Genomic DNA, 27,681 nt, shown 5'->3' with positions numbered 1-27,681 from the left:
CAGCTCTGGAAAGACACCCTTAACCATTGGTCCCTATATTCAGGAGTCAAAAACATCAGAGGAGCAGCAAAAAAAATTAAAAAATCCTGGAAATCACATCAGGATAAATCGGAAAGAGATCCACAGATGCCTCGCCGTGTGAGGGGAATAAAAACAGAAGAGAAAGGACTCTGTCAGCGTTTACATTTCACTCTGTTGGCTGCTGTAAACTCCCGTTAACTGGTGCAGAACTCACAAGTGGAAAAGTGTTTTTGAAGTACAGACGAGGAGACGGAGGTTACAAACACACACTGACAGCTTGACAGGGATGTGTCACAACTCATCTGTGTCAAGGCGAATAGAAAAAGGGAGGGGAAGAAAGTGGGTGAATCACATTTTAGCTTACAGCTCTTTTCTTGTTTTTGACGAGTCTGCTCCACACCTCTTACTTAAATCAGCAAGAAATCAGAATTTTGGACATAAAAAAAACAAATAATAATCTCCCACTGTGGGATCAACACGTTTTAACTTCTCAGGAAGTTTCACCAGCTGCTTCTCAGACCCATATTTGCATCGTCATGGTCTGTCGCACAGCAGTCGGCACATAACACAATGACAAGGCTGTCAAACAAAAACATCAAAACAGTGGCTTCAGTTACAGCTATGACATACAGTAAATGTAAAAATAATTGAATAAAATCGACCTTTTTTCAGAGTAATGCTTTTTTCCCTCAAAATGGCTTTAAAGAAGTTCATTTTGAAAACCCTAACCCATATCAGATGTTTAAAGGTCCAGTGTGTGGGAATTTCTCCCAGCTAGCGTTGAGATCATATATCGCAATCAACTCTCGTACCACGCAGTTCAAAGTACGTATTACAGCTACGGTAGCCTTCACGCTTCAAAAAGAAGACGACGACTCCTGTTCCTGAAATTTTGAATACGTGTGGTCCTCCATGTTTCCTTCTTCAGGAAGCTACGATACCCATTAGCAGCGTTAGCAGCAGCTGTGAGTTTATCATGCGACGGTGAAAACGTGAAAGGCGGAGCAGTATGTCCTGTATGTCTCTTCCCGGCTAACGTATTTCAAGATGGAGCATGAACATGGAGCGTCTACCCCACTTCATGCAAATGCAAAATTTCAAGACAATAGGAATACTTGGAATTGATGGTGGTGGTAAATAGTCATGAAAAAGGACAAGTTTGTGAACGGGCAACACAGATTTTGATAATGAACAACTTAAAAACATTACACACTGGACCTTTAACACTAGAGCTGCAAGGATTAATCGATTAGTTGTCAACTAAATGGCCAACTATTTTGATAATCGATTAATCCTTTTGAGTAAAAATATCTGATTCCAGCTTCTTAAATGTGAATATGTTCTAGTTTCTTCTCTCCTCTGTGACAGTAAACTGAATATTTTTGAGTTATGGACAACACGAGACATGTGAGGACGTCATCTTGGGCTTTTTGGGGAAACACTGATCCACATTTTTCCGCCATTTTCGGACATTTTATAGACCAAACAACGGATCGATTAATCGAGAAAATTATCAACAGATTAATCGACAATGAAATGAATCGTTAGATGCAGTCCTATTTATCAAATAATGAGATCATGTCTGTGTTTTTTTTTTTTGCCATGTCCCAGCCTCCATTTTGACCAGTGGCATAAGACACGCTTCTGGCATTCAGAAATCAGACGGCATGTGTTTATATCAGACCTCCAGGGCCTTCATCTGCTTTCAGCGGCTTCATCCAAACACTGGGCAGATCTCTCCGCTTACTTCAGCTAAAATGCGTCTTGGCTCTGTCGTTCCTCTGATAAACATCGGTGCTGGACGGAGGTCTTGGCGGGACAACAGTGGCATTCAAGTATCAAAGCGCAATCAGAGACCCAAGCTCTGCGGCTGACATCATCGGTCTGTGGGACCGCTTCTGAGGAAAATCATCCCAATCGGCACCGTGCGGAGGTGTAGATGAAACACTATCTTTGATGGCGGTAACTGCTGCACACGTGATGATATCGCCTCGCACTCAAGTGCTATGCAAAAATCACTTTTTTGGTGGTGTGAACGTTTCAACTGCCAGATGGTGGCAAAAGAGGGATTTTGATAACGAATATTTAAGGTGGAACAAAAAAAAAAAATCAGTTCACAGCTGAGTGAAAGCTTCTTCACCTTTACACACCTTTCTTGTTTGCAAGTGGGAATGTCACGTTCAAATCTGTTACCTGAATATACTCAAAGATCATATGTGCACACTAGGGGTGGGTGTAAAAAAAAAATTTAAAAAAATGTTTTGTTACGATTTCTTTTCCTCAGAATCGATATTTATTTTTTAAACCATAATTCACCTAAATATTTTCTTTGTATATGGTGCTGCCATCATATGTTTCCAGCTAAACAGATCCATGTTATGTTCTTCTTTACAAATGAAATAAATGTCTGACTGACTGATGCGTGATGTGCATTCTTCTTAGAAAACAATTTTTTTAGAAATGTCTCATGATACATTGTCTCTAGAAGTGTATTATTCTACTCTTGTATTTGTTAGAGAAGGAAAAGTCGCAATACCCAATACTATCGGATCGCAATAAATAAAAATCAAATCGGCAGCCGTGTATCGTGAAAGAATCGAATCGGGACAAGAGCATATGGTCCTGGCCCTAGTGGACGGATACCCGAACCGAGCCCGACGGGCCGGGTTCGGACAGATATTTAGAAATGATGTTCGGGTTCGGGTCGGGCTCAGTCACATCAGTGCGATTTTGAGACATTGAACATTTGAAATTAAACAGCTTATTAACGTGCGCGCCGATACGCTCATCTGTTGACATTTCTGAATCAATCAAGCAATATGTTTAGTGAAATATACAAACCTTGGCAGGTAACTAGCCTCAAACAAAGTTGTTAATTGGAAGAAAAATAGAAGGGCCAAATGGATGTTGAATGGTCTTCAAAGTCCTCAACAAATCCATATTCCTATGATATATGGACTCTGCCTGGGTCTGGGACACTACCGCCTCTGTACTTCTCGCTCAGCAGTTAAGACATTTATCAAGCACCTGGATCCAGGTTAACTGTGCAGACTGCCATTAAACTAAGCTGAGCAACTACACAGAAAACATGGCTTCGGATATTGGGGAGGAATAATGATAGTTGTTCAATCCTGTTATGCCAAGTTGATTCTTTCCTCCCAGAGATGAAAGTGAACACAGAGAAACATCTTTCCAGTCTGAGATGGGCTCTGTGTTTAAAGCTGTATGATCAAAGAATATACAGAGGGAGTTTGATTTCCGGGCTCATTAAACTGTCTCTGTACAGTCAAATCTTTGGCCCATATATCCTCATTAGTCGAGTCACACCCTTAACTGTTGGGTCATTTTCCAGCTTTTCTTTTCCTGTCCTCCGTACTCCCATTCTGTAGCGTTTTAGTATCGTGGTCATGGAGGGACACGGGAGCCTGCAGGGGCAGGCAGTCTGGAGTCTCCGATGCCTGACGGCTTTCTCATGGGAGGAGGGCCTCTCCCTCTTCTGCCCAGAGGAGGTTCAGGGCATCGGCCTGCCGCTGCTCGCGCTGGTGGATCCTCCGCAGGCGCAGGATGTAGAGCAGGATGGCCAGCACCACCACCAGGATGCACAGCGAGAACAGGTGGTGGTTGTAGACAAAGGAGGAGCGCAGCCAGCTGGGGTGGCTCTGCCGCAGCGTTTCCTGCTGCAGGTCCCTGGGGACGACAGAGGGGGGGGGACACAGCAGACGGCATGAACAGAAACGCTGGCACATGTTTGATACAAATTAGCACAACACCACCGATGAACACAACAGCAGGATGTATGTGTCCTTTAAAAAGGTACCATGGCACGAAAATGTCACTTTATGAGGTTTTTAAACATTAATGTGAGTTCCCCCAGCCTGCCTATGGTCCCCCAGTGGCTAGAAATGGTGACAGGTGTAAACCGAGCCCTGGGTATCCTGCTCTGCCTTTGAGAAAATGAAAGCTCAGATGGGCTGATCTGGAATCTTCACTTTATGACATCATAAGGAGCAAGGTTACCTCCCCTTTCTCTGCTTTGCCCACCCAGAGAATTTGGCTCACCCATGAGAGAGAGAGAGAGACATCATGGCTTGAAAACAAGTGAAGCATGGCAGTTGGTCAAGGCCACACCCCCACCCTCCACCTTGCCCCCCCTCTCTCCTCCTCAATAGCATTTAAAGCTACAGACACAGAAATGGCACATCCTAAGGAAAGCTCATTGTGGGACTGGCTCTAGTGACTGTAATTCTGCACCAAGGCTGAATTTCGGGAAAGAGACTTCAGATACAGTATTAGGGGACCACTAAGGTCTATATAAAGCATCCAAAAAGCAGCATGTCATAGGACCTTTAACACAAAAAAATTACTAAATCTTCCACATACAGTGGATGTATTTACTGTGATGTTAAACAGCAAAACGTTCGCCAACGTCCACCAACCTGCATGGGTTGAAGTTCATTAGTGCTGTTTAGAAATCTACGTAAGAGATAATGAAGCTACTTTAATGATCCTGTTCAGGAAAGTCCTGCTCTTCACTCGACTGTTAGCGGCTAGCATTATTTAAAGTACAGTAAGTAGTAAGGGTGTTGAAATGAATCATTGCATCGATGCATTGCGACCATCTGTAATAGTGCGAAAATCAGGGGGTAACTGATATATATGTATTTGTGTGTTGTGATGATGGAAGTACCTGAGAGGCAGGAAGCGGGTTTTGAACAGGATGGCTCCCAGAGTCCACTGGACCTCCTTGTCGTAAACCAGCTGGGCTGTTTTCAGACTCAGGTACTCGGTGGGGAAACGGAAGCCGGAGTGCAACACCTCGTACATCCAGGCCGACTTGAAGCACTGATACCTGGGTTAACAAGAGCAGGAGGGTGTGCCAGAGGGGGGGTAAATTAACGGGTGTTTATGCTGTAGATGTCTGCAAAGGGACAGTGAATATCAGCCAGTGGCACATCTGCACCTCAGCAGTTTCAGACTGCAGTTACGGTCCAACCTGCCCCAGCTACAGGCAAGAAAAGACACAGCTTCTGCAATTTTGGGCCCTATCTTGCACCCGGCGCAGCGCAAAGCCCGACGCAAGTGTCTTTGCTAGTTTAAGACCGACGCAGTTGTCAATTTCCCGTCCAGCGCCCGCGTCGTTTAAATAGCAAATGCACCTGCGCCCATCTTTGCGCCCATGGGCGTGCTGCTCTTACAGTGAGGTGTGTTCAGGTGCATTCTGGGCGTATTGCCATCTTGAGGCAGCGGGAAGTGATCGCACCATAGAGAGCCTAAGTCACGCCCTTCTACTTCCGGCCAATGGGACCTATTTCGAAAAAAATATGAACGAGAGTCAATGGAGAGATAATAATTATTTTTTAACCGAAGAAAGTCTCAGTTTAAGGTTAAACTGTTGACGTATAAGACTGGGAAAATACGTAATTAGAAAGACTCCACACTTCAATGTCGCATGGATGACGTCTCGCTGAAGCTACGATGTCTGTGTATCATACCGGGGTGTAACGTTACTCAAATGAGCAGCGGATCTTGCTTGTTCTTTTGCTTATCTGCTGAAAACATAAAAGCATTAAATCAGGTAAGATAATGTTACATGTGTTGTGGAACAGAGCTAAGATAGCTAGCTAGCGAGCAAGTTTAGCATCAAGCTAGGTGACGTAAATTGTGTGAGACGAGAGATGTAGTTCACTGAGCGGTTTCACACAAAACGTGAACTGGTACTATGACAAACCTACGGCTACCTGAGACTTTCTTCGGTTGAAAAATTATCTTTTAAATCGACAAACATAATAGTTGTAATCCATGGCTCAATTCAAATGGGATCAAAAAATAAGAGTTAAGGTCCCATGAGGTCCACCGGAAGGGGCGTGACTTCGGCTCTCTATTGACCAACAAAAACCTGGTCTAAAGTTAATAACGCAGCATTTCATTGTTATTTTAACAGCAAATTAGTAAAATGCGCCTAGGCTTATGCAACGCACGCTCAGTATGCTTGTTACACACACACACACACAGGGAAGCGCAGCAGCACACAAACATGCAAAAGATTGCAAATCAAAATATGGTGCAAATCCGCCATCATAACAGCAATGCGCCAAGGTCCAAACGCGCCTGGCTTGTAAAGGGAATGGGAGATGACACGGATTGGTTTATTGCATGTTACGCCCAAAACACACCTATGAATTAATGAAGACACAAAGTACAACCCTTTTGAAACATGCGCCCGGTGCACTGACCCTTTTTTCCACTGTCAAACTAGCAAAAGTGGATTCGGACATGCCCTAAACGCACCTGCGCCAGGCGCTTCACGCCGTGCACTTAGACCGTTAAAATAGGGACCTACAGGCATTTTCACATGTATAATTTGTGTGCTCTGGTCCGATCAGTTGATGAGTTTGTGAACTTGGAGCGTCCCCCCTCCCCCATGGTTCAGTTTCGTTTCACTTGGAGACAAATCCAAGCAGACCAAAATGGTCACTACAAACCACGCATCAGCGTTCACTCCCCTTATTGGTCAGATGTGTCTGGGGCGGGGAGCAAGAAAGTAAATACAGGAAAAAGGTCCTGTGTTCTGGACTAGTGCATATTTCTCGCATCTCAAAGTATTTATTAAAATGATTTTTTTCCAGACATTGTTTCTTGAGTGATGTTACTACGTCTGCTCTGCTCACTGAGACTTCGCTCCATTCAACCGAACTAAACAAGGCAGGTGTCAAAACGCCCTGAGTGTTAACAGCTGCAAATTTGTACTTTATGGGGTTTTGTGTCTGGCATTTTAAACCTGCAAAAAAATATTAACTTGAGCACATTCCTGATGAGTACTGGGAACGGTGCAGCGTTTGCTCTGCTAGGTGTGAAACGTGACCTGATTACTTTAAACAGGGAAGTTCAAAGCAAACGATTCATGCAGGTTGACTCCGTTCCGTCTTTGGCGCTAAATATTTGAGCTATAAACTTGGTTGTTACTGATATGTTACATCTACATGTCTGGTGCTCGTTGGTAGAACAGTTGGCTGTGACGATTTCTCCAGAGAATTAACACTGAGGCTCAGTTGTCAAGCCTCAAGTGTTAACTGTTCAAAAAAATCAAAGTGCCTGACAAAGCTGACTGTTGGGCCTAGCTTGTATTTAAGAAATAAATTACTAATTCATTCACAAAATCATCAAATCCTTTGGTGCTTTACAGCCGTTAGCTAAAATGAACTTCTATAGGAGTATTTCACATCCACCGGAGGTTTGATGGAAACGATGATGTCCATTTTTAGTACCTGTATTTTTTTGCTCATCACACAAATACACAAGAACAGCAGCTATGACAAAAAAAGCTTTCTTTGAGCCATGTGGTAATGTTGACATGTCCACATGTGCAGGTCCAAACCTCTTCTTTCCTGTTGGTGCAGCAGGTGTTGAACTAACAGCACCTCCTTGTGGAGAATCTGCAGCCTGCTAAATATGAATAGGTACGTTTGGGACTAATTTACACCCTTTACACCTAAAAAAAATAAATATGGGAATATATACAAACCCTCGCAGGGCTTTCAAAAAGAAACATTTCAACTTTAACCCTTGTGTTGTCCCTCCGTCGACCATGCAATTTTGTATATCTGGGTCAAAATAAATCTTTTTTGACACTTTTCCTGATTCTTTTGTCACTTTTCTGCGCTTTTTTGACCTTTTTGTTTTTTTCCCAACATTCTTTTATCAATTTTCAAATGCTATAAAATTGAATAAAACACCCAAATTCAATGAAAGTAGTGAACTGAACATTTATTTTACTTGTGAAGAGAGTTATAGGAAACTAACCATCCTTTATGATTTCTTTTTGGTTGAAAGAAACCCAAATTTCTGATATAGAAAATGGGTCAAATTTGACCCGAGGACAACAGGAGGGCTAAAATGACAATGTGCACCGTTTAAATGACAGTTTTGCAATTATTTAGCACTGATATAACATGACAGAACAGAACAATACTTAAACCTATTCTATATCAAGTTAATGAAAGCCTGTACATTTTGTTCTATATAGTATCTGGTAGCTCTTTCATGGAAAAAAGTCTGACACACAGAAGTACAAAATTGTACGAGTGTAAGTCGACTAAGAATTTCTTTAGTCGAGGATGGCCCTAGTGTTTAGCTGGGAAATAAACACAAGAGGAACTCGGTATCTAGCATGACAGGCGACAACCACCATGCCAGAACAGAGAGAGAAAAGAACAGGAAGTCAAACAAAAAAGGAAGGTGTGCTGTATTCCTACATCATTGTACGAATGAAGAATGAGGCTCTGGATCAGGATGAAGACTGTTGGAGAAGAGAGGTGAACCTACTTGAGTCTGCTGATGTCGGCCTGCTGAGAGAAAAGCTTGTTGTCCAGGCGCTGTTTCAGTATCGGCCACTTGGTGGCGCAGTAGTCCTGCAGAGAACCCAAAACAAACAACCAGTAAACTCAGAGCCCGTTTTCATAGCCTGTTCACTCCCTATTCGGCCCCATTGTGCCAAATTTGGTTGCAGTTCTACCAGAGTTCCACTGGGGGTGATCGCGGTCCAGTGCTAAATGAATGGGAGTCTATGGAGCTAGACGGCTAAATTTGTCTCTTTCGCCTGATTGTCGTTGAGAAATCTCAGATTTGATTGTAGTTTTTGCAAGTTCAACATGGATTATAGGTCGAAAGTTGAATGAACGAGTACTTGTGTCCTTTCGATTTCTTACAGGTTGAGTCCTTGTTGCCCATAACACTCTAGAATTCTGCTAATGAATGCTGATTGGTCAGTGAAGGACTGATTACAACCAGAGATCCCGCTTGATGGCATCCATGGTGGAACCAGAATGTCAGAACCCGTCTACGGGCATTCTCTGAGAATGTTAAGGTGGACTCTTTCTAGCACGTGTATTGACAGGGAGAGTGTAACCTGTCAGCTGTGTTGTATTAACAGGAAGAGCCTAACCTGTCAGCTGTGTTGTATTAACAGGGAGAGCCTAACCTGTCAGCTGTGTTGTCGATGCCTCGAGAGAAAAAAGGAAGTGACTCAGAGCTTGCCGTAAAGCAGTATCTCTGGCCATACGATGTGTAGAACGTCACTGACATTTTAAAATGCTTTTTAGAACAAAAAAGCCTCTTTAAAAAAATCTAACACCCAGCAGTGTGTATTTTCTTAGCCTCCCGTTTCAAATGGAACATTCAAATTAGTAGACAAAAAATGATATCCTGAGAAAAGTGGATTTTGAGGGGTATAGCTCCATAGACCACCATTCATTCTTCACTTGCCCGTGAGCGCCCTCATATGGAACCAGAGTGAAACTGCAACCTGTTCAGAAGCCGGAAGTTTCCCGAGAGTGTAAGTTCTCCCCTTATTAGAAATTCCCTGGTAAACTTCTACAAACAACAACATAAGAGGAAAATCCTATTTTTCAGCCACGTTAGTCGTGAAAAGACTCAGTGGTGTTGTGTCTGGTTACCATGGCAGCCCTGGAGTACTTCTGACTGTCGTACTGTCCGCCCAGCCTCAGCACGTCCTCCGTACAGTAAAAAAACTCGGAGAAGCCGTAGAACTCACTGTTGCTGAAGTTGATGGGAGCCTGAAAAAAAACATGGAATTAAAGTTATTTGTTGCCATTTGTGCTTAGTGAAGACTCAAATCCAGGCTGTCCAGTGAGCTCCGACTTCAATGTGTTCCCAAATAAAGAACCCCCACTTTGAGAAGAGGATAGAAATGAAGGAAATGTATCATATTGTAATTGTAATTTATTGACTTACTAAAATGTCCAAAGGACATCATGCCAATTCATTTTGCTAACAATAGTCTGGATCAACAGAAGTACAGTCAGGTCCATAAATATTCTATTTATATAATATATATTCTAATCTTTTTGGCTCTATACACCACCACAATGGAGTTGAAATGAAACGAACAAGATGTGCTTTAACTGCAGACTTTCAGCTTTAATTTGAGGGTATTTACATCCAAATGAGGTGAACGGTGTAGGAATTACAACAGTTTGTATATGTGCCTCCCACTTTTTAAAGGGACCAAAAGTAATGGGACAGATTAACAATCATAAATCAAACTTTCACTTTTTAATACTTGGTTGCAAATCCTTTGCATTCAATTACAGCCTGAAGTCTGGAACGCATAGACATCACCAGACGCTGGGTTTCATCCCTGGTGATGCTCTGCCAGGCCTCTACTGCAACGGTCTTCAGTTCCTGCTTGTTCTTGGGGCATTTTCCCTTCAGTTTTGTCTTCAGCAAGTGAAATGCATGCTCAATCGGATTCAGGTCAGGTGATTGACTTGGCCATTGCATAACATTCCACTTCTTTCCCTTAAAAAACTCTTTGGTTGCTTTCGCAGTATGCTTCGGGTCATTGTCCATCTGCACTGTGAGCGCCATCCAATGAGTTCTGAAGCATTTGGCTGAATATGAGCAGATAATATTGCCCGAAACACTTCAGAATTCATCCTGCTGCTTTTGTCAGCAGTCACATCATCAATAAATACTAGAGAACTAGTTCCATTGGCAGCCATACATGCCCACGCCATGACACTACCACCACCATACTTCACTGATGAGGTGGTATGCTTTGGATCATGAGCAGTTCCTTTCCTTCTCCATACTCTTCTCTTCCCATCACTCTGGTACAAGTTGTCTCATCTGTCCATAGGATGTTGTTCCAGAAATGTGAAGGCTTTTTTAGATGTTGTTTGGCAAACTCTAATCTGGCCTTCCTGTTTTTGAGGCTCACCAATGGTTTACATCTTGTAGTGAACCCTCTGTATTCACTCTGGTGAAGTCTTCTCTTGATTGTTGACTTTGACACACATACACCTACCTCCTGGAGAGTGTTCTTGATCTGGCCAACTGTTGTGAAGGGTGTTTTTCTTCACCAGGGAAAGTATTCTTCGGTCATCCACCACAGTTGTTTTCCGTGGTCTTCCGGGTCTTTTGGTGTTGCTGAGCTCACCGGTGCGTTCTTTCTTTTTAAGAATGTTCCAAACAGTTGATTTGGCCACACCTAATGTTTTTGCTATCTCTCTGATGGGTTTGTTTAGATTTTTCAGCCTAATGATGGCTTGCTTCACTGATAGTGACAGCTCTTTGGATCTCATATTGAGAGTTGACAGCAACAGATTCCAAATGCAAATAGCACACTTGAAATGAACTCTGGACCTTTTATCTGCTCCTTGTAAATGGGATAATGAGGGAATAACACACACCTGGCCATGGAACAGCTGAGCAGCCAATTGTCCCATTACTTTTGGTCCCTTAAAAAGTGGGAGGCACATATACAAACAGTTGTAATTCCTACACCGTTCACCTGATTTGGATGTAAATACCATCAAATTAAAGCTGAAAGTCTGCAGTTAAAGCACATCTTGTTCGTTTCATTTCAACTCCATTGTGGTGGTGTATAGAGCCAAAAAGATTAGAATTGTGTCGATGTCCCAATATTTATGGACCTGACTGTAAATTTCCAGGATAACTGCCTTGCCGTTCTCACTCCGTTGTCTTCGGGAGACAACAACAAACTTCGAGCTAGCAAGCTACACGCTGAAAATGGCGACTTTTGAAGAAAGGCAGGCCTGCTTGGTTCTTTCGGGGAATGATTGTAAAGATTTACAAAGAATATGTTTATGGCATTTCCTCTCTAACTGGGATGTTTTGGGACCGAATAGTGGGAGTGCTGTGGACGAAGTACACACGGAGATACACTGGGATGAGCAAATGAGGTTTAAGCATGTATCCAGCTCATTTAAATAGCTCACGTTACTGTATTGTGTGAACAGTTAATATTTAAATATATCATTTAATATTGGTCACAAGTGCAGAGCAGCAGCTAGTAGACGCAATCTGTCCTGGTTGGTCTTATAATACATCTGGCTCTGAAGAGGAGTCTGGCTTGGACCTCTAAATTAGCAGAGAAGATCTCCCCAGCCCGTTCGCCAAAGTTGACTCTGAGTTAGGGGTGCATGATATATCGACTCAATATCGTTATCATTATCACGTTGCGCAATATTATATCGAAAGTGTCGCTATAAGTATGCAATACTTTGTTTATTTTGTGGAGCGCTGCGTCCTGTCCGTTGGCTGTGTGGCTTAGTTGTGTTTGATTTAGAGCCTGCTTGAAACGCTGTAATGATCCTGTTTCATTGGCCAGTTACCGTGCCACTTGCACATGTTAGTGGACGTCAACGCACGGGTCCACTACGTGACAAACCCTATGGAGCGTACCACGAGTGTGCATATTTCAACAGAGTGAAGAAATAGAGACAACAAAACAGAACGAATCAGAGAAGCGAAAGAAAAGTTGTGTCCTGTTCTCTTTATTTATAGATTTTATACTGTACCACCAGTAAAACATGTCCTGTTCTGTAGACATGGTCCTTATTTATTTATTTATTTATTCATGTTGGACCAGTCCAAAATGACAGTCAGTTGAAATAAACCTTGTGTTGTATTTGTTATGAAACTATTTTGATGCGTTTTCCCATAACTTTTGTAATTTAACATACGTTTAAAAATATCTAAATTAATATTGAAATCCCAATTTAAAGTACATATTAACAATGGAAAGCCATTCTTACCAGTGTATCTTAACTGGGAATCAAATGAATGCAAAGAAAGTTACTTCATGAACTTGATTTTAAGATTTGTAATTATTTATTTACTGTAAACAAAAGAAAAATGTGTGAATCTGTCATTATTGCACAATTCCTCCAAGTACCTAACTAAAAAACTAAAAATCCCTATCCTTACCAGAGTCAATCTAGTGTTTAGTAACTCCTAAATAATGTTGATTCCTCACTGACGTCCAGTGATCACCGGTTAATGAGACAGCGTTTGCAGCACCTTGCAGCAGTTCCAGTGTGGCTGCTTTCTCCGTGTCGTACAGGCTGTGTGTGGGGCTGCTGTCCCCCTCGACGGCAACGAGACAGGTCAGAACATGCCAACCGTAGTACGTCTTTAAGACCCGAGTCCTCTACGATGCTGACAGGTCTGCAGTTAGTTGCCACCCGTTTCGCAAGAGCTGTAGTCATTTTTTGGGATTTGGTTTCATCCACAGGTCGGCAAGTAGCACTGTCCAATATAGTGCTTTGCCTGAGTGGGTAGCATGCTAGCGGGTAGCATCACGTTAACTGTACTACTATGCTTAGCTCTGTAGGTGGTAGCTCAAGCTTGACGTGCTTCAGTGATATTTTAATTCGGCTTTACACAACGTATATGGCTTTCGACTTGTCTACGAGCCGTCCGGGAGTTTTGGAAAATAAAAAGCTCCATTCAGGATTTCATTGCTGCTGTGTTTCTCCATCATGCCTGCAGCAGCAGGATGTGATACGAGGAAGTGGCAGCTTGATGATAAGTAATGGTGCTACAAAGGGTCAAAATAGTAACTGTGTGGCACGACGCAAAGCCCGAGTGAAGTGTAAAATAAATTAATAAATGCCAGCATGCGATTAAAAAAAATTAATTGCATCGCGTCTGCCCCTTAATCGCATCGCGATTAACGCGTTAACGCCGACAGCCCTACTACCTTACTTATAATGATTTTAAAGTGAGGAGAAATGTTCTCCCCTCGTCTTAAAATGGTCATAAATTAATAAAAGAGCAGCCTACTTCCTTGTTTACTTCAGCAATGAAGCACTTGGTTACGTTGTAACCTTGGTTCTCTGAGTAAAGACTATTTTTCCAGTCATATTTCTTAACTGAAGTTTTCTTTAAAATAGTGTTAAAATCTCGTCCCGTCTCATTCTCGTGAACCCAATCTCGTGTCTTGTCTTGTCTCGTGAGCTGAATGTCTCGTCACACCCCTAGTGATTGGTTTAAAGAAATGCAAACAACCTAGAGCGGGTTTTTTTCTCCTATCCAGAATGTTTCTGTGGTGTGGCTAGACCTTACTCTACAGCGCTGTGGAGATAGGTCTGGCAATGCCAGACTGTGCTCACAATAACCCACTTATTTTAAGTTACAATCTGTGTTTCTTTGTTTGTTCTTCATCTATGATAAGATCTCGGTATTGACATGGAGGTTGGTACCTGGTAGACGCCCCCTGGTGACATGGTGCCGTTGTGGAGTCCCAGGAAGGGTCGCACGGCCTCTTGACACTGAGTCCAGTCGCCCTGACCCCGCAGGTACAGCGTGTGGTTGTCCCTGAAAACCGTCTCTGACAGGCTGACCGGCAGACAGGGGTCCAGGTACGGTTTGTCCTCACTCAGGCCCGTCTGAGTGGTTAGAAACCTGGACAAACAGGAACATGAAGAAAAGAAATATACATTTTAGGAACACTAGTGAGGAAGATCACTTAGGCTCAATCTGTGGCCTCATTTTAGATAATAACCATCAAAAGAGATGGCAATAGAAATAACTTCTATAGACTTCATTAGTAATAGCATCTTTACAAGAGTTATTTCCCATATTCATTTAGAGGTTTTTGTATAATTACCATAAATGACAGACTGCCAGTACTGACCGGCTTGTATATTTTACATCATGTACCACCTGGTACACAGAAAATATGCATTGTGCTTTTTGGCACAAAGCAGAAAAAGGGTGCTGTTTTAACAGAAAAAACAACAGCTGAAAGTTTCAGTTTTGACAGGTGTTGATGGAAAAATCTAAACATTTGTACAGAGCTTTCACCATTGCAGCCCCCTCCCTCTGGAACTCCCTACCCATACACATCCGTGACTGTATTGACCTGGACACATTCAAAAGTGGGAGTCGTCAAAACACACCTCTTCAGATTAGCTTTCCACATACAATAGTCTTACATTTCTCACCTGATAGTTCCTGGTTTTATTGTTTTTAATATGCTTGTTTCATATGCGTAAAAGCAGCTACACACTGGGCCGATAATCGGCCGTTGGACAGTCTGGCGAGGTCAGTGACTTGAGTCTGTTCGGTGTGTTCCGTGCCGTCGTCCGTTGGAGGAGCTGTCAGCCTTCATTTTGGCTGACCTGACATGCTCAGTCGGAGACAGGGCAGTCGGGACTCACCCGGAAATGGCAAGTGGGATGACCGTGACTAAGCCTCTCAAAATCTGACGAAAATCTTTTAAACTGACCTTTGTTGATCTGAAGTGAAGACAGATTCAACAACTGCATGGCCTATTTCTCGCTTAAAATGTTTTCAGAAACACGTTTCGGTGAAGTATTTTACTACAATATGAGATCGTAATCTGAATGAGGAAGCAGCAGCCAGAACAATGTGACGCGTTCGTCCAATCAGCTGCCGGTTTTCATTTTTTTGACCAACTCGGAGAGACTGATCAGTCCAACTGTCTTTTCTACCAACGGTCGGCCATCTGGTTGGTGTGTAACTGCCTTAAAGGGCATGCATAGTGACCCAAAGAATAACACGTAGCGAGTGTGTTCAGTGTGACTCTGAACCTGTTCTTGGCCAACGTGTCGTTGACGAGACGGTCCTCGTAGCGCTGCCTGGCCATGTTTCCTCCGAAACCGAGGAACGTGGTGACGTAGACTCGGTAAACGTGTTGTGTGTGCTCGACATCGCAGCCCAGATTAAACTCCGCGAGAACACTCTTACTGGCCTCCTCCTGAAAGAGAGAGAGAGCGATTACATCGCTGCAGACCTGTCTCCACCAAGACAAGGGCTCAACACAAACAAGGAGAATACATGTCTATAACAGAGCTGGTACAATTAGTCCATTCATTTGCAGTTATTTTGATGGCTGATTCATCATTTAAGTAATTGGTTACACTTTACTCGAAGGGATCTACATAAGAGTGACATGACAGTTTTTTACAGTTTCACTGCTCTTTTAAGGTCAATAAATGCAACATCCTTCCAAGAGTCAATGAGTAACTGTGTTAAATAATCATGATTTCAATATTGACTAAAATAATTGTGATTATGATTTTTTTTCTATAATGGACCAGCCCTAATCCAACTCCAAGGCACTCCAATGTGAGACTTTGATGCTTACACGACTGTAAAATGTACAGTGTAAACTGAATATTTTGGGGGTTTGTCGCACAAAAACAACTTTAAATAAATAATCATCAGATGAGTGGAGAAAGAAAATAAACGTCGTATTATCAATGACAGGGAGTTCACACCGTTCCTTCTCCAGGAACACACGTCTCACGTCACTTCCTTACTTGTTGTGGTGAACTGAAGGTGATGGCGCTGGGCACCTCATAGGCGATCTGCAGCGAAGCTCCACCCATATCCATGATGCCCACGGTGCGCCGCCTGCTGATTGGCTGCTGGTTCTGAGACCCCGTCGTCACCTCCACTGTGGCGTCCTCTGAGGAACGTGAAAGAACTCGGATATAATTATGTTCTTTGTTTCTCGTGAAAGAGTAATTAGGGTCCGTTTGAGATGCGTCCCGTTTACACCTTCACACTCACCGTCATCGGCGTGCTCAAAGCGGCCCAACACGAAATTAATGCCAATCCACGCGTACACTCCTTCGGGGTTGAGAGGCGACAGGAACACGTCATCACAAACATGATGAGGCGGCACAAAAACACAGGCAGGAAGCAGTTAGAAATGACAGAATTAAGGATACTTCCTGCCAGTGGCGAGTGTTACATTCTCTTAATTCAGTTAATATATACTCCAACCAGCACCAGCAGGTTATAGCATGATAGTAAGCAAGCATCACACCTTCTTGTTTCCCAGAGATGACCTCGGCATGGGATCTGGAAAACAGGAAGTCAAACTCCAGGGGAACATCAGTGACCAGGTCCTCCAAGATGTCCGCCTGCTGGCTACATACAGAGAAACACGAAACACAACACAGATGCACGTCTAAAACATTCGGCAAATGAGAATCCTAGAAGGACGTTTCACTTTAAAACACAGGTATGCACGAACAACTTTCAATCCAATGTGTATTTCAGTATGTGGTGTCAAACTGTGGAGCTCCTTGGATAATGATTTCAAGGGTAATAGCAATACCTTTCAGTGTCAGAAAATGTACAAGGAAAAGAAAATTAGACAACATGAAGTTGCCAGATAAATGTATTTCTTTGACTGTTATTAATATAATTGCAATTTCTTTTCTTTCTTTTTTGGTCTTCTCTCTCTCTCTCCCTCTTTTCTCTGTAAAATGAATTGTTAACTGACCGACAGTCTTTCTACTTCTGTTTGTTGTATCATTTGATCACATTTCCAATTGTGGATGTGTAATGTGATATAGCAAATCATTTGTGGTTTTTCTATGAGCGGGAAAAAAAACAAAACAATGTGAAGTGTGAAAACTGTTTCAGCATAACCTGAATATTATAACCTTCATGAAGGGAGGATTTACGGCAGGACTGCTATATTAAGCGCGATTTATGCTTCTTTGATAAATTTACGCCGTGGCTACGTACCTACGTAGGTACGTGGAGACACGGACCCTACGCCAGAGCCTGACGTGCACCTCTCGAAAAATGTCACTACACGTCGCGGAGACGCACGTCGCTCGGCCGTGCCTTGGTAGCGTTGCATTTACCCCGACTCATTTCCTGGTTCTCCTTCTCCATGAACAACATGGAATCAAGGAGAGGGTTGACTTTTCCTGCTACAGATTTCCCACCGTGGTCAGAAAGAACAGAGGAGACACTTTGTTTCTCTTACTATGACTCTAGAGTCGCTACTTCCTCCAAAGCTAATCACGTCTCTCTCTCACTCGCTCTACCACACACTCCCCACGCACACACACACCGGCCCCGCTATTCTCTTAAAGAGATCGACACACACACCAACACACAAGTATAAACACCAGGCCACTTACGTAGGCTACGGCCAAAGCTCTGCGTGGAGCCTCCGCAGAAGCATAAATCACGCTATAGACTGCATTATTTTTTGATAGGTGTATGATTAAAAACTGGCATCTGAGTATACGGTATATAAAGTACGGCTGCACCGGATCCAGGATTCGGCTTCGAATTCGGCCGAATATTGGGCTTTTTGATGAGGTTCGGTTTCTGCCGAACCCTACGCTTGGACTACGCGCGCTACGCTGGTCGACGTAATGACGCCGCCGTTGATTACGGGAAGGTGTTTACGTAGGTGGAGCCTTCAATGCAGTAGGCTGTGAGAAAGTGAAAATGGAACTGGTGAGCAGAAAAAGTGTTGTTTGGCAGTACTTTCAGTCAAAAGAAGGCCATTCAAGTCCAGCTACATGTTCAATCTGCTATGCTGATTAGTCTGGTGGTGGCGAGGACCCTAAACAATACACAACATCACCGCTGTTACAACATTTGCGTATGAAACATCCGAAAGAATACGAGTTGTGCATGAAGGAATCTACAGACAGCAGCCAAAACGCAGCAACTTCAGATACGGCAAAGGAAGGACAGTCACAGCTAAAAACTGGGAGTAGGATTCGGTATTTGGTTTTGGATTCGGCAGAATCTTAACCAGTGGATTCGGCATTCGGCCGAACCTCAAAAATCTGGATTCGGTGCATCCCTAATATGAAGTACTATGATTTGAAAAATCATATTGGAATTTCAAGTGTGACCACAGAGTAATGATGCTGTCGTGTCTACCTCTCCGGCAGCAGCCGCATGCCAGCAGTACAGAGGATGTAGAGTGGTGTCTCTTTGTGTTTGGTCTTTGGGACGTGAGCCGCGGCGAAGCTGAGGAGAGGGTGGAGGTAGTCGCTGGCCTGCGTGGGCGTGTTCGCCAGGGTGGAGATACCTGAGAGAGACAGAAAAACACACACACACACACACACACACACACACACACACACATTTGTTTTCACAAGACAGCTAATTATGCAGACACATATAGAACACTAATTATCAGAGCTGCAAAGATTTATTGACAATGGTCAACTATTAAATTAAACACCAACTATTTGGATAATTAAATCGGTTTGAGTCATTTTTTATGAAAATAAATAGCATAAATTCTCTGATTCCGGCTTTTAAGATGTAAATATTTTTTAAATATGTCCTAGTCTCTTCTCTCCTCTGTGACAGTAAACTGAATATCTTTGAGTTGTGGACAAAACAAGACATTTGAGGACGTCGTCTTGGACTTTGGGAAACACTGATCCACATTTTTCACCATTTTCTGACATTTTATAGACCAAACAACTAATCAAATAATTGAGAAAATACTCGACAGATTGATCGACAATAACAAAAAATAAATGTAAGTTGCAGCCCTCCTAATTCCCACACCCGTATGTTTTTCTTAACGACATATATGTCGACTCACAAACATCCGTTATTACATTTACGTTGGCCAATACTAGAAGCTCAGCCAGGACAAATGTATCGGTTGGCTTTCTAGTTCAAATAAAATGACAAATGTATGAATAAATAATCACAAACAAATGTAGATTCTTCAATTTCCCAAAACCAGTGATCCTGATTGCAATATCTGAATGTTAGGGATAATAATATCTCATATTTCATCCGTGCGGTAAAATCATGGAGCGAGCTTCCAGAAGAAGTTGTGCGTTCCCCTTCGATCAATTCTTTTTAAGAATAGGTTGGATGCATTTTGCCTTTGTCAGTAATTTATGTAACTTCTTTATGAATTGTTATGCAATTGTTATCAATCATGGAATTAATGTGTTTTATGAAAACATGTTCAAATGTGAATATATATATATATATATATATATATATATATATATATATATATATATATATATATATATATATATATATTTGTTTTGTGTTGCTTGAGTCTGGAATAGAGGATTTTATATCCTGTACCAGAATTTTTTAAATAAAAAAATAATTGTGCAGGCCACGTGGTCAGGTTGTTACATTCTGTCCCAGGGTTCAACGTGCCACGCAGTCTTTTAACTGCTCCTGGAACAAACCCACTGTATCTTATCTGTCTGCTGGGACTGAGAACACAAAGTCACGGGGCCTGAAAGGTCCTTTCTGCTGGAATGACTAATTACTTCACAAGGTAACGTCATCAGAAACCCTAATCCTGACAATCCTCTTGGCTCAACGAATAAAAAAAAATATACTGAAATGAAAATATAGAGCGACAGAGAGTTTGCTGCTTTGGGCTCAGCTGATTCTTGATCAAAAACGGTTCCATGTTCTTTCCCAGAATGCCCTGGAAAAGAATGAGTGTGCAATGCACAAAGGAACTACAGTTGCCCATGGAGGACTGTAGAAACATTCACGCATGAATACTCAGATTTCAGTCCTCAGAAAGCCGACAGCCAAGCTTTGTCTGCCTAGTACTGGGCTGCTTGTGTGCAAGACTTTTTACATCAAGACGGTAAAAATCGATCATACTTTGACAAGAAAGCACTAACATTCCCGATCGTTGCATACAGAGCACAGGTAAGAAGAAAGGCATGCTGACGGAAGACAAAAAAAAAAAAAACTAAACAAAAAAAACCCGCTGTGAAAGATGTAAGCGCACGGCGTGAAGCGCCTGGTGCAGGTGCGTTTAGGGTGTGTCCAAATCCACTTTTGCTAGTTTGACGGCGGAAAAAAGGGTCAGTGCGCCAGGCGCATGGTTCAAAAGGGTTGTGCTTAGTGTCTTCATTAATTCATAGGTGTGTTTTGGGCGTAACATGCAAATAAACCAATCAGACTGTCATTTCCCATTCCCTTTAAAAGCCAGGCGCGTTTGGACCTTGGAGCATTGCTGTTATGATGGAGGATTTGCACCGTAATATTTTTTTATTTGTAATCTTTTGCATGTTTGTGTGCTGCTGCACTTCCCCGTGTGTGTGTGTGTGTAACAAGCATAGTGTGCACGCGCTGTGCACAAGCCTAGGCACGTTTTACTAATTCGCTGTTAAAATAACAATGAAATGCTGTGCTGTTGACTTTAGACCAGGTTTTTGTTGGTCAATGGCGCGATCACTTCCCGCTGCCTCAAGATAGCAATACACCAAGAATGCACCTGAACACACCTCCCTGTAAGACCAACATATTACAGACCCTGTAATAGCGTCGGGCTTTGCGCTGCGCTGCGCCGGGTGCAAGATAGGGCCCTACATCCGCTTCCTCACCAGGTTTGATCTTCTTGACGACTGGCATGCGGTCGTGGCCCCTCATCTGTCTGACGTCCAGCAGGGTGTGAGGGTTCCCGTTGTGGGGGGGCCAGTAGTACACAAAGACCCGAGAACCACTGCTGCCACAGTCCACCACGATCCCATAATTCAGAGCAGGGTTGAGGACGTCGGTGGCCTCCATGGACTCTGCGCTGGAGAGGTACCTGGAGGAGAACAAACACAGAAACATAAAGATATGAAGAATATACTCCTGTCTTTATATACTGGGTTTAAAAAAAAAAAATGTTTAAAGTAGGGCTGCACGATATGAGGAAAATATCTAATTGAGATTATTTTTGACTGATATTGCGATATGGTTCAAGATCTTGGAGGGAATGATAATTGTTGTATTATTACTCTCGTTTTCATTAAAAAAAAATTCAAATTTCAAAAATCTAAATGATTATAGTGTGATTTATGTGACGATCTGTAGCAAAAAAATTAGGGCTGTCAAACGATTAATTAGTTTAATCGCGATTAATCGGCAAATTTCTATAGTTAATCACGATTAATCGCATGTTTTATCACATGAACAAAATTCTATTATTTTGCATTTCAGAACTGTTTTTAAGTCCATATTAACAATGGAAAGCCATTCTTACCAGTGGATCTTAACTGGGAATCAAATGAATGCAAAGAAAGTTACTTGATGAACTTGACTTTAAGATTTGTAATTGTTTATTATTTATTTACTGTAAACAAAAGACAAATGTGTGAATGTCTTTATTGCACAATTCCTCCAAGTACCTAACCTAACTGAGATGTAACACTGACACTTTGCTTATACAGTACAAACAAAATGGTCCAAAAACCGGTTGTCACAGCAGGACATTTGTAACCTTTATGTTTTTCTAATAAGGAATGTAACAATTCTCCTGGACAGAAAAGGGGGTGGACAATGTCCCAAATGACAAAAACAGTCCAAAAAACAATACAAACAACACAGTCCTAAAACCGTATGCTGATATACATAGTTAATATAGCATGCAGTAATTCTACATAATGTTGATTACTCACTGACGTCCAGTGATCACCGGTTAATGAGACAGTGTTTGCACTCTGCAGCAGTTCCAGTTGGGCTGCTTTCTCCGTGTGGTACAGGCTGTGTATGGTGAAACTACTGTCCCCCTCGACAACTTTTTAAAAGTAAACTTTCCAATCAGAATCTTATTGGCATCCATTTCGGCGTCTCGCGCTCGCCATCCACTCAAAACATAACGTTAGCCTACTACTCTTTGGCCGGCTCGCGAGCCCAAACAAGTTTGTGTGGAGTGCTGTTGTTATGTTTCCGGTCTAGCTAGATCCGGTGTGGTGTTGTAGTTTTTCTAACGTTACTAGTTGTTGTAACAGCATGTGAAAAAAACTACAAAGTTTGCTAGACCAAAAAGAACGTTAATCTCGCAATAAAAGAAATGACACCGTTAAAATGGGTTTGCTTTAACGCCGTTAATAACACGTTTAACTGACAGCACTAAAAAAAAAAATATATATATATATATATATTTTTTTTTTTTACTCTGTAGGATAGGATTTGTAGGCCGGGACCACAATACTTACTTCAGAATGGTTTGACACATATTTTGCCTTTAACAAATATTGCGCCCCCCCCGTGATTTGGATATTGCACTAGTCCATGTTGCGATTTGGATAAAAAAAGGCAAAAGAATAAATGTATAGTTTTATTTTCATGTCTGGCAACAGTGAGGTGTACAGGTTTGCTTCCCACAGGCTACAACAACCAACAACACAAAATAATCACCATAAGGTGCTTTGGATCAAAGCCTCGAGCATACAGGAGATGTAAAACATTTTGAGATGCCGGACAAATTGTCTGTGGCACTCTCGTCCTTTCAGTGCATGTCTAAACTAAATGTATAAAAACACATACCAAGACACAAGCTATACAGAGCCTTTAACCCTCCTGTTGTCCTCGGGTCAAGTTTGACCCACTTTCAAAAAGTTTCTATTTCACAAATTTGGGTTTTTTTTTCAACCAAATCGTTAAAAAAAACTAAAACAAAAAACGTGGATGGTTCCATACAACTAGTAAAGTAAATGATCAGTTCACTACTTTCATTGAATTTGGGTGTTATGGCATTTGAAAAAAAAGAAAAGAAAAAGAAAAACAAACGCTGAAAAAAAAGTGCCGAAAAAGACCAAAACAAAACAGTTTTCATTTTAAATTTTGACCCAGAAAAACAAAAAGTTGCTCGTTGGTCGACGGGAAGACAACGCGAGGGTTGACTCATACATGCAAGTCATCTATGCATCTCTAGCCGTCCTTGGTTACTAAAGAAAACACCTGCAGTCAGTCTCACACAGTCACTTTGAGCCGTCTGGCTTCAAAAAACAGATTAGATAAGTGTTCTCACAGAGCTGGCAATCAGCTGGCTCTGTTTACCAAGAATTTCCCAGCCGAGCTACAAATGTTCCCACGTTCACATGAAAGAGGGAAAGAGTTAAAACAGCTTAGGACAACATGCACGAAGTAGGGCTGCACAATGAATTCCAATTTTGTCGAAATCCCAATATTTCGACAAAAATATGTCGCGATATTTGTTAAAGGCAAAATATGTGTCAAACCATTCTTAATTAAGTATTGTGGTGCTGCAGAGACGTCCCGGCCTAGAAATTGTATTCTACAGATTAAAGAAAAAAAAATCTTCTTTTGGTACAGATCCTCGCAAAAAAAAAACACCAAAATGATGATTCCCTCCAATATCGTGCATCATGTCGCAATCGCAAAATCAGTCAAAATAATCGCAATTAGATGTTTTCTTCACATCGTGCAGCCCTAGCGCGAACTATATTGATTTTTATTTTATTAGCAAGGAATATTTCTTGAATAATTAAACTTTGTGGAAGTTGTGTTATTGTTGAAGCAATATTTTGTTTGTGTGATTCCAGCACCTCCTTGGTTTCAGTTATTCCCATCATGGCTTTCACTGTCGATTCTGAAATGCACTCTCAGTTACAAAATGTTACTGTGAGGTGACATTTTCTTTTAATCCCCTAAATGTAAGAAGGTCGATAGATAGATAGATAGATAGAACGTTAACTGTCCTCGTGCTCCTGTGTAAATTATTGTTCTAAGATTATTGTTTTCAAAATCCTGCAAATGAAACCTGCAGGTTAAAATATCTGTTCAAAAACCTGTTTTGTTGTTCAAATCGACCAGCTGTGGAAAAACTGTTGATCCTTGTTGATGGTGCGAGTCTACTAGGGATCCCAAAAGTATGTTTTTTCTGTTTGTTTTTTTTTACAGAAATGGCTTGTTCAAAACCTGGGCCGGACTACCTCTCTGTCACAGTCCAACATGACAAGTTCTAAAGATCATTTTTCGGAAAACGCTCCATCTCCGATAATTAGTGAATGTGTCTACATTGACTTTCTCCCCACATTCAAATACTGTCTGGATTTAGATTTTTTTTTTATATCCCAAATTGGAAAAATGTCAGTGCTACGGCAGCAAAATATCAGACACACAGCACACATACAGAATATACAAGAAATAATAAATAGGGTAGAATACAAGAACAAATACTAAAAAAAAACAACAACTACCTTTTCAAACGTAGGCATACTCAGTATAATTGAATAGTATTTGTGTGTTGTTGTTTATTGCTTTGTAATTTTGTGTGGTCTTTGTTGTGCAACTGTTTTCATCCTTTGCTATTTGTTCATGTAAGGTGTCCTTGAGTATCAAAAAAAGGCGCCCATAAACAAAATGTATTATTATTATTATTATTACTCACTTGTTGACTCGGGACGCGGGACGCCGCTGTGGGCCCCACAGCTGCCTCTGGTAGGTTCCCATGAGGAGGAGGGCGCAGGTGATGAAGAGCAGCAGCAGCAGTCTCTGCCGGGGGGCACAGCCCAGAGACAGCAGGGACACGCTGCAGTACCAGGAGGCCGGCAGGCAGGAAAAGGTGATCCTGTGGAGGAAGAACACAACCAAAAACTACAATAAACCAGGGAATTCAAATTCGAAATTCAATTCTATTGTATTGTTATACTGTATACTTAACAGTATTTTTTTTTTATATTTCTTACTGCCATTCTGTTTTTATTCTTTATATGTTAAGTGAGTGTTGTACTTTGAGAGCAAAGATTAACCCGAGTCAAATTCCTTGTTTGTTTACGAAAACCTGGCCAATAAAGCTGATTCTGATTCTGGATGAAACGATGCATCATAAATCGGGTAAAAATCTGAATAAATGTGTAAAGATTACAACCGGTTGACATAAAAAATGTAATCACAATGCCATTTTTAAATCGGCTTAGGGTGTAATCTACTTTGATTTCACTTGTTTAACTTGAGACGTCACAAGGTACCTAGGTAAGGACTACTAGCCAGTCAGAAGCAGAGTATGAGGGCGTGCCCTGACAGTACCTAGGTAAGGACTACTAGCCAGTCAGAAGCAGAGTATGAGGGCGTGCCCTGACAGTAGCTAGGTAAGGACTACTAGCCAGTCAGAAGCAGAGTATGAGGGCGTGCCCTGACAGTACCTAGGTAAGGACTACTAGCCAGTCAGAAGCAGAGTATGAGGGCGTGCCCTGACAGTACCTAGGTAAGGACTACTAGCCAGTCAGAAGCAGAGTATGAGGGCGTGCCATGCTAGCAGCTAGGCGAGCATTATAACGTGTTCCAAAGTGACCACGTTTGTCTCTAAGTAAAGGCTGGACTACAACAGAGCTGTTTGGAGCAGTTTGTGAACAGTGTTTTCTGTTGGAGATGGTAAGTCCCTTTGGGGTGGACTTTGGGCTTTTTCACTTTGTAAACCTATAACGTGCACTAAAAGATATATAACACAATAAAGGAAAGGGGAAACGCCAAAAAGCATAATATGAGCACTTTAAGATAAAATACAATTTCAGTTGCACTGTTGTTTTATATAATAAGGGAAATTGTGTCAGTCATTTGTCTGCAGCTCATTACATTGGAAAAAAAAAAGAAAAAAGGTAAGAAAATCGTTTTGTGAACCTGAAATCGTGACTCATCCCTACAATAAACACTGTGGAGTTCAGCAGAGTTAAATCAGGCCATATACTGTTAGATACAAAAGCGACAAGGGCACATCATGAAGCACCAAACAACAGGGCACTCTCATAGATGGCGTTATCAGTTTGTTACCTTGCCATGTGTCCCGGTCGGCAAAAATACAAGATGTCACCGTCGTCACCTCATGGTGCCTGCCGTCTGATTAGGATTCTGTCCAGAGTTGTGACTTTTCTTCTGCCTGAAAGCAAGAAGAGGGAGCGAATATTGCTTACAGTAACAGTGCTACACCGTAACAATGAACAGCTTAGGCTACCGGTACTCAAGAAATCCATTGGTAGATTAATCATGAGTTGCAGTCCTAACTGCCATTGTACTGTCAGTGTATATTTAAGAAAGGTCCTTGTTTAAGTTGTGTATAGTCTCAGTTTTTACTTTATTCTAGTTATTGTTTATTATTTGTAGCTTTAAAAAAAAAAAAAAAATCACCTAAGTTGTTTTGTGATTTATGGGACATTGCTGTGTAATTATTTAGATTCAAAAAATAAAATCAGGATTTAAACTCTAATCTCCATATACAGTACAATGGTCATAATGTACTTTGTAGTATTCCTCTATCTTCCTTTGGTGTACAGGTACGACTAGATTAGCCTTCATTGATCCCCAGCGTGGACATTTTGTTTTTACAGCAGCAAACGGACAGCAATACAGATAAATAGAGGTTTATAAAACTAAAATAGAACTATATATTAGAAATATGGAGACAAAAATGACAAGGTAAAGTAACAGCTGTGTGGTTCAAGTGCGGGTATTTATACGGTGCGGTATAATATTGGTATAAAATAGGCATAATAACAGAATAAATCAATATAGAGGTGTATTATATATAGCATGCTGATGGTATGTTATTTTTAAATTCTCCTATGATATTTGTGTGACATCCATGTAAAATGCAGTGTATGCAGTATTACCCCCGTTTTTTTAAATACAGGCCAGTAGAAGAAGGCTTAACGTTATTTCCCAGTTACATAAGACACAAGTGTTGCATAAAAACAGAACAGTTTCACACAACAAACAGCACACAAAGAACCATGTTGCAGTTGATTTATTTTCCAACTTAGCTAGCTACAAGTGTTGCTTTTGAAACCTATGTGTGAATGTGTAAGTTAGCAACTGTTGAGTTACGGTAGGTTTTCGTGAACTACTAACGTTAATTGATTACAGTGTATCCATTCCCTATGCTATCACTGTTCGATATAAACTTACCTAAATATGCCTAACCTCCGCCATGACAGCACAGTCCGTCAGTGACAGTGAACGCTGTTGCTCATTCGACCCGAAATGATGATGAAATATGTTCTCTCGCGCTGCTTCACGGAGATTGTTTTAAAACAGAAGACAACAGTATATAAGAAGGAGACGACGAAGAGGAAGCGATCGAAACCATCCAACAGACTTCCTGTCGGCCCGGGTGCTACGTCATCAAATACGTTTCTGGACGCTGAACGTCTGCTGCATTCAAGTGCTGTAGGAATATGAGGGGTGAATTTAAAAACACTCCTTGTTTTGTTTATAAAATATATTCACTGAACATATATTATATGTTATTATAAACAAATAATATGAACATTATTCCATGTGTATTATATGATGCATTACTGTATT

General features: G+C 41.6%; 1 protein-coding gene across 1 annotated transcript; it reads right to left on the bottom strand.

Annotated features, from left to right (window-relative positions):
- Positions 1-1,580: 1,580 nt before the first annotated feature.
- LOC144532992 (ectonucleoside triphosphate diphosphohydrolase 7-like) lies at positions 1,581-27,476 on the bottom strand. The gene is made up of 14 exons (XM_078273999.1): positions 27,283-27,476; positions 26,152-26,257; positions 24,773-24,952; positions 20,976-21,181; positions 18,520-18,670; positions 16,646-16,749; positions 16,387-16,446; positions 16,134-16,282; positions 15,402-15,568; positions 14,049-14,250; positions 9,474-9,593; positions 8,344-8,429; positions 4,709-4,870; positions 1,581-3,708 (listed from the first exon to the last, which is right to left on the bottom strand). The coding sequence occupies exons 2-14, from the start codon at positions 26,157-26,159 to the stop codon at positions 3,492-3,494; spliced, it is 1,812 nt and encodes a 603-aa protein (XP_078130125.1). The 5' UTR covers positions 26,160-26,257; positions 27,283-27,476; the 3' UTR covers positions 1,581-3,491.
- Positions 27,477-27,681: the final 205 nt, after the last annotated feature.

The sequence above is a fragment of the Sander vitreus genome, chromosome 2 (genome assembly GCF_031162955.1).
Source record: "Sander vitreus isolate 19-12246 chromosome 2, sanVit1, whole genome shotgun sequence".
Lineage (NCBI taxonomy): Eukaryota > Metazoa > Chordata > Actinopteri > Perciformes > Percidae > Sander > Sander vitreus.
This window is presented reverse-complemented; position numbering and strand designations above follow the sequence as displayed.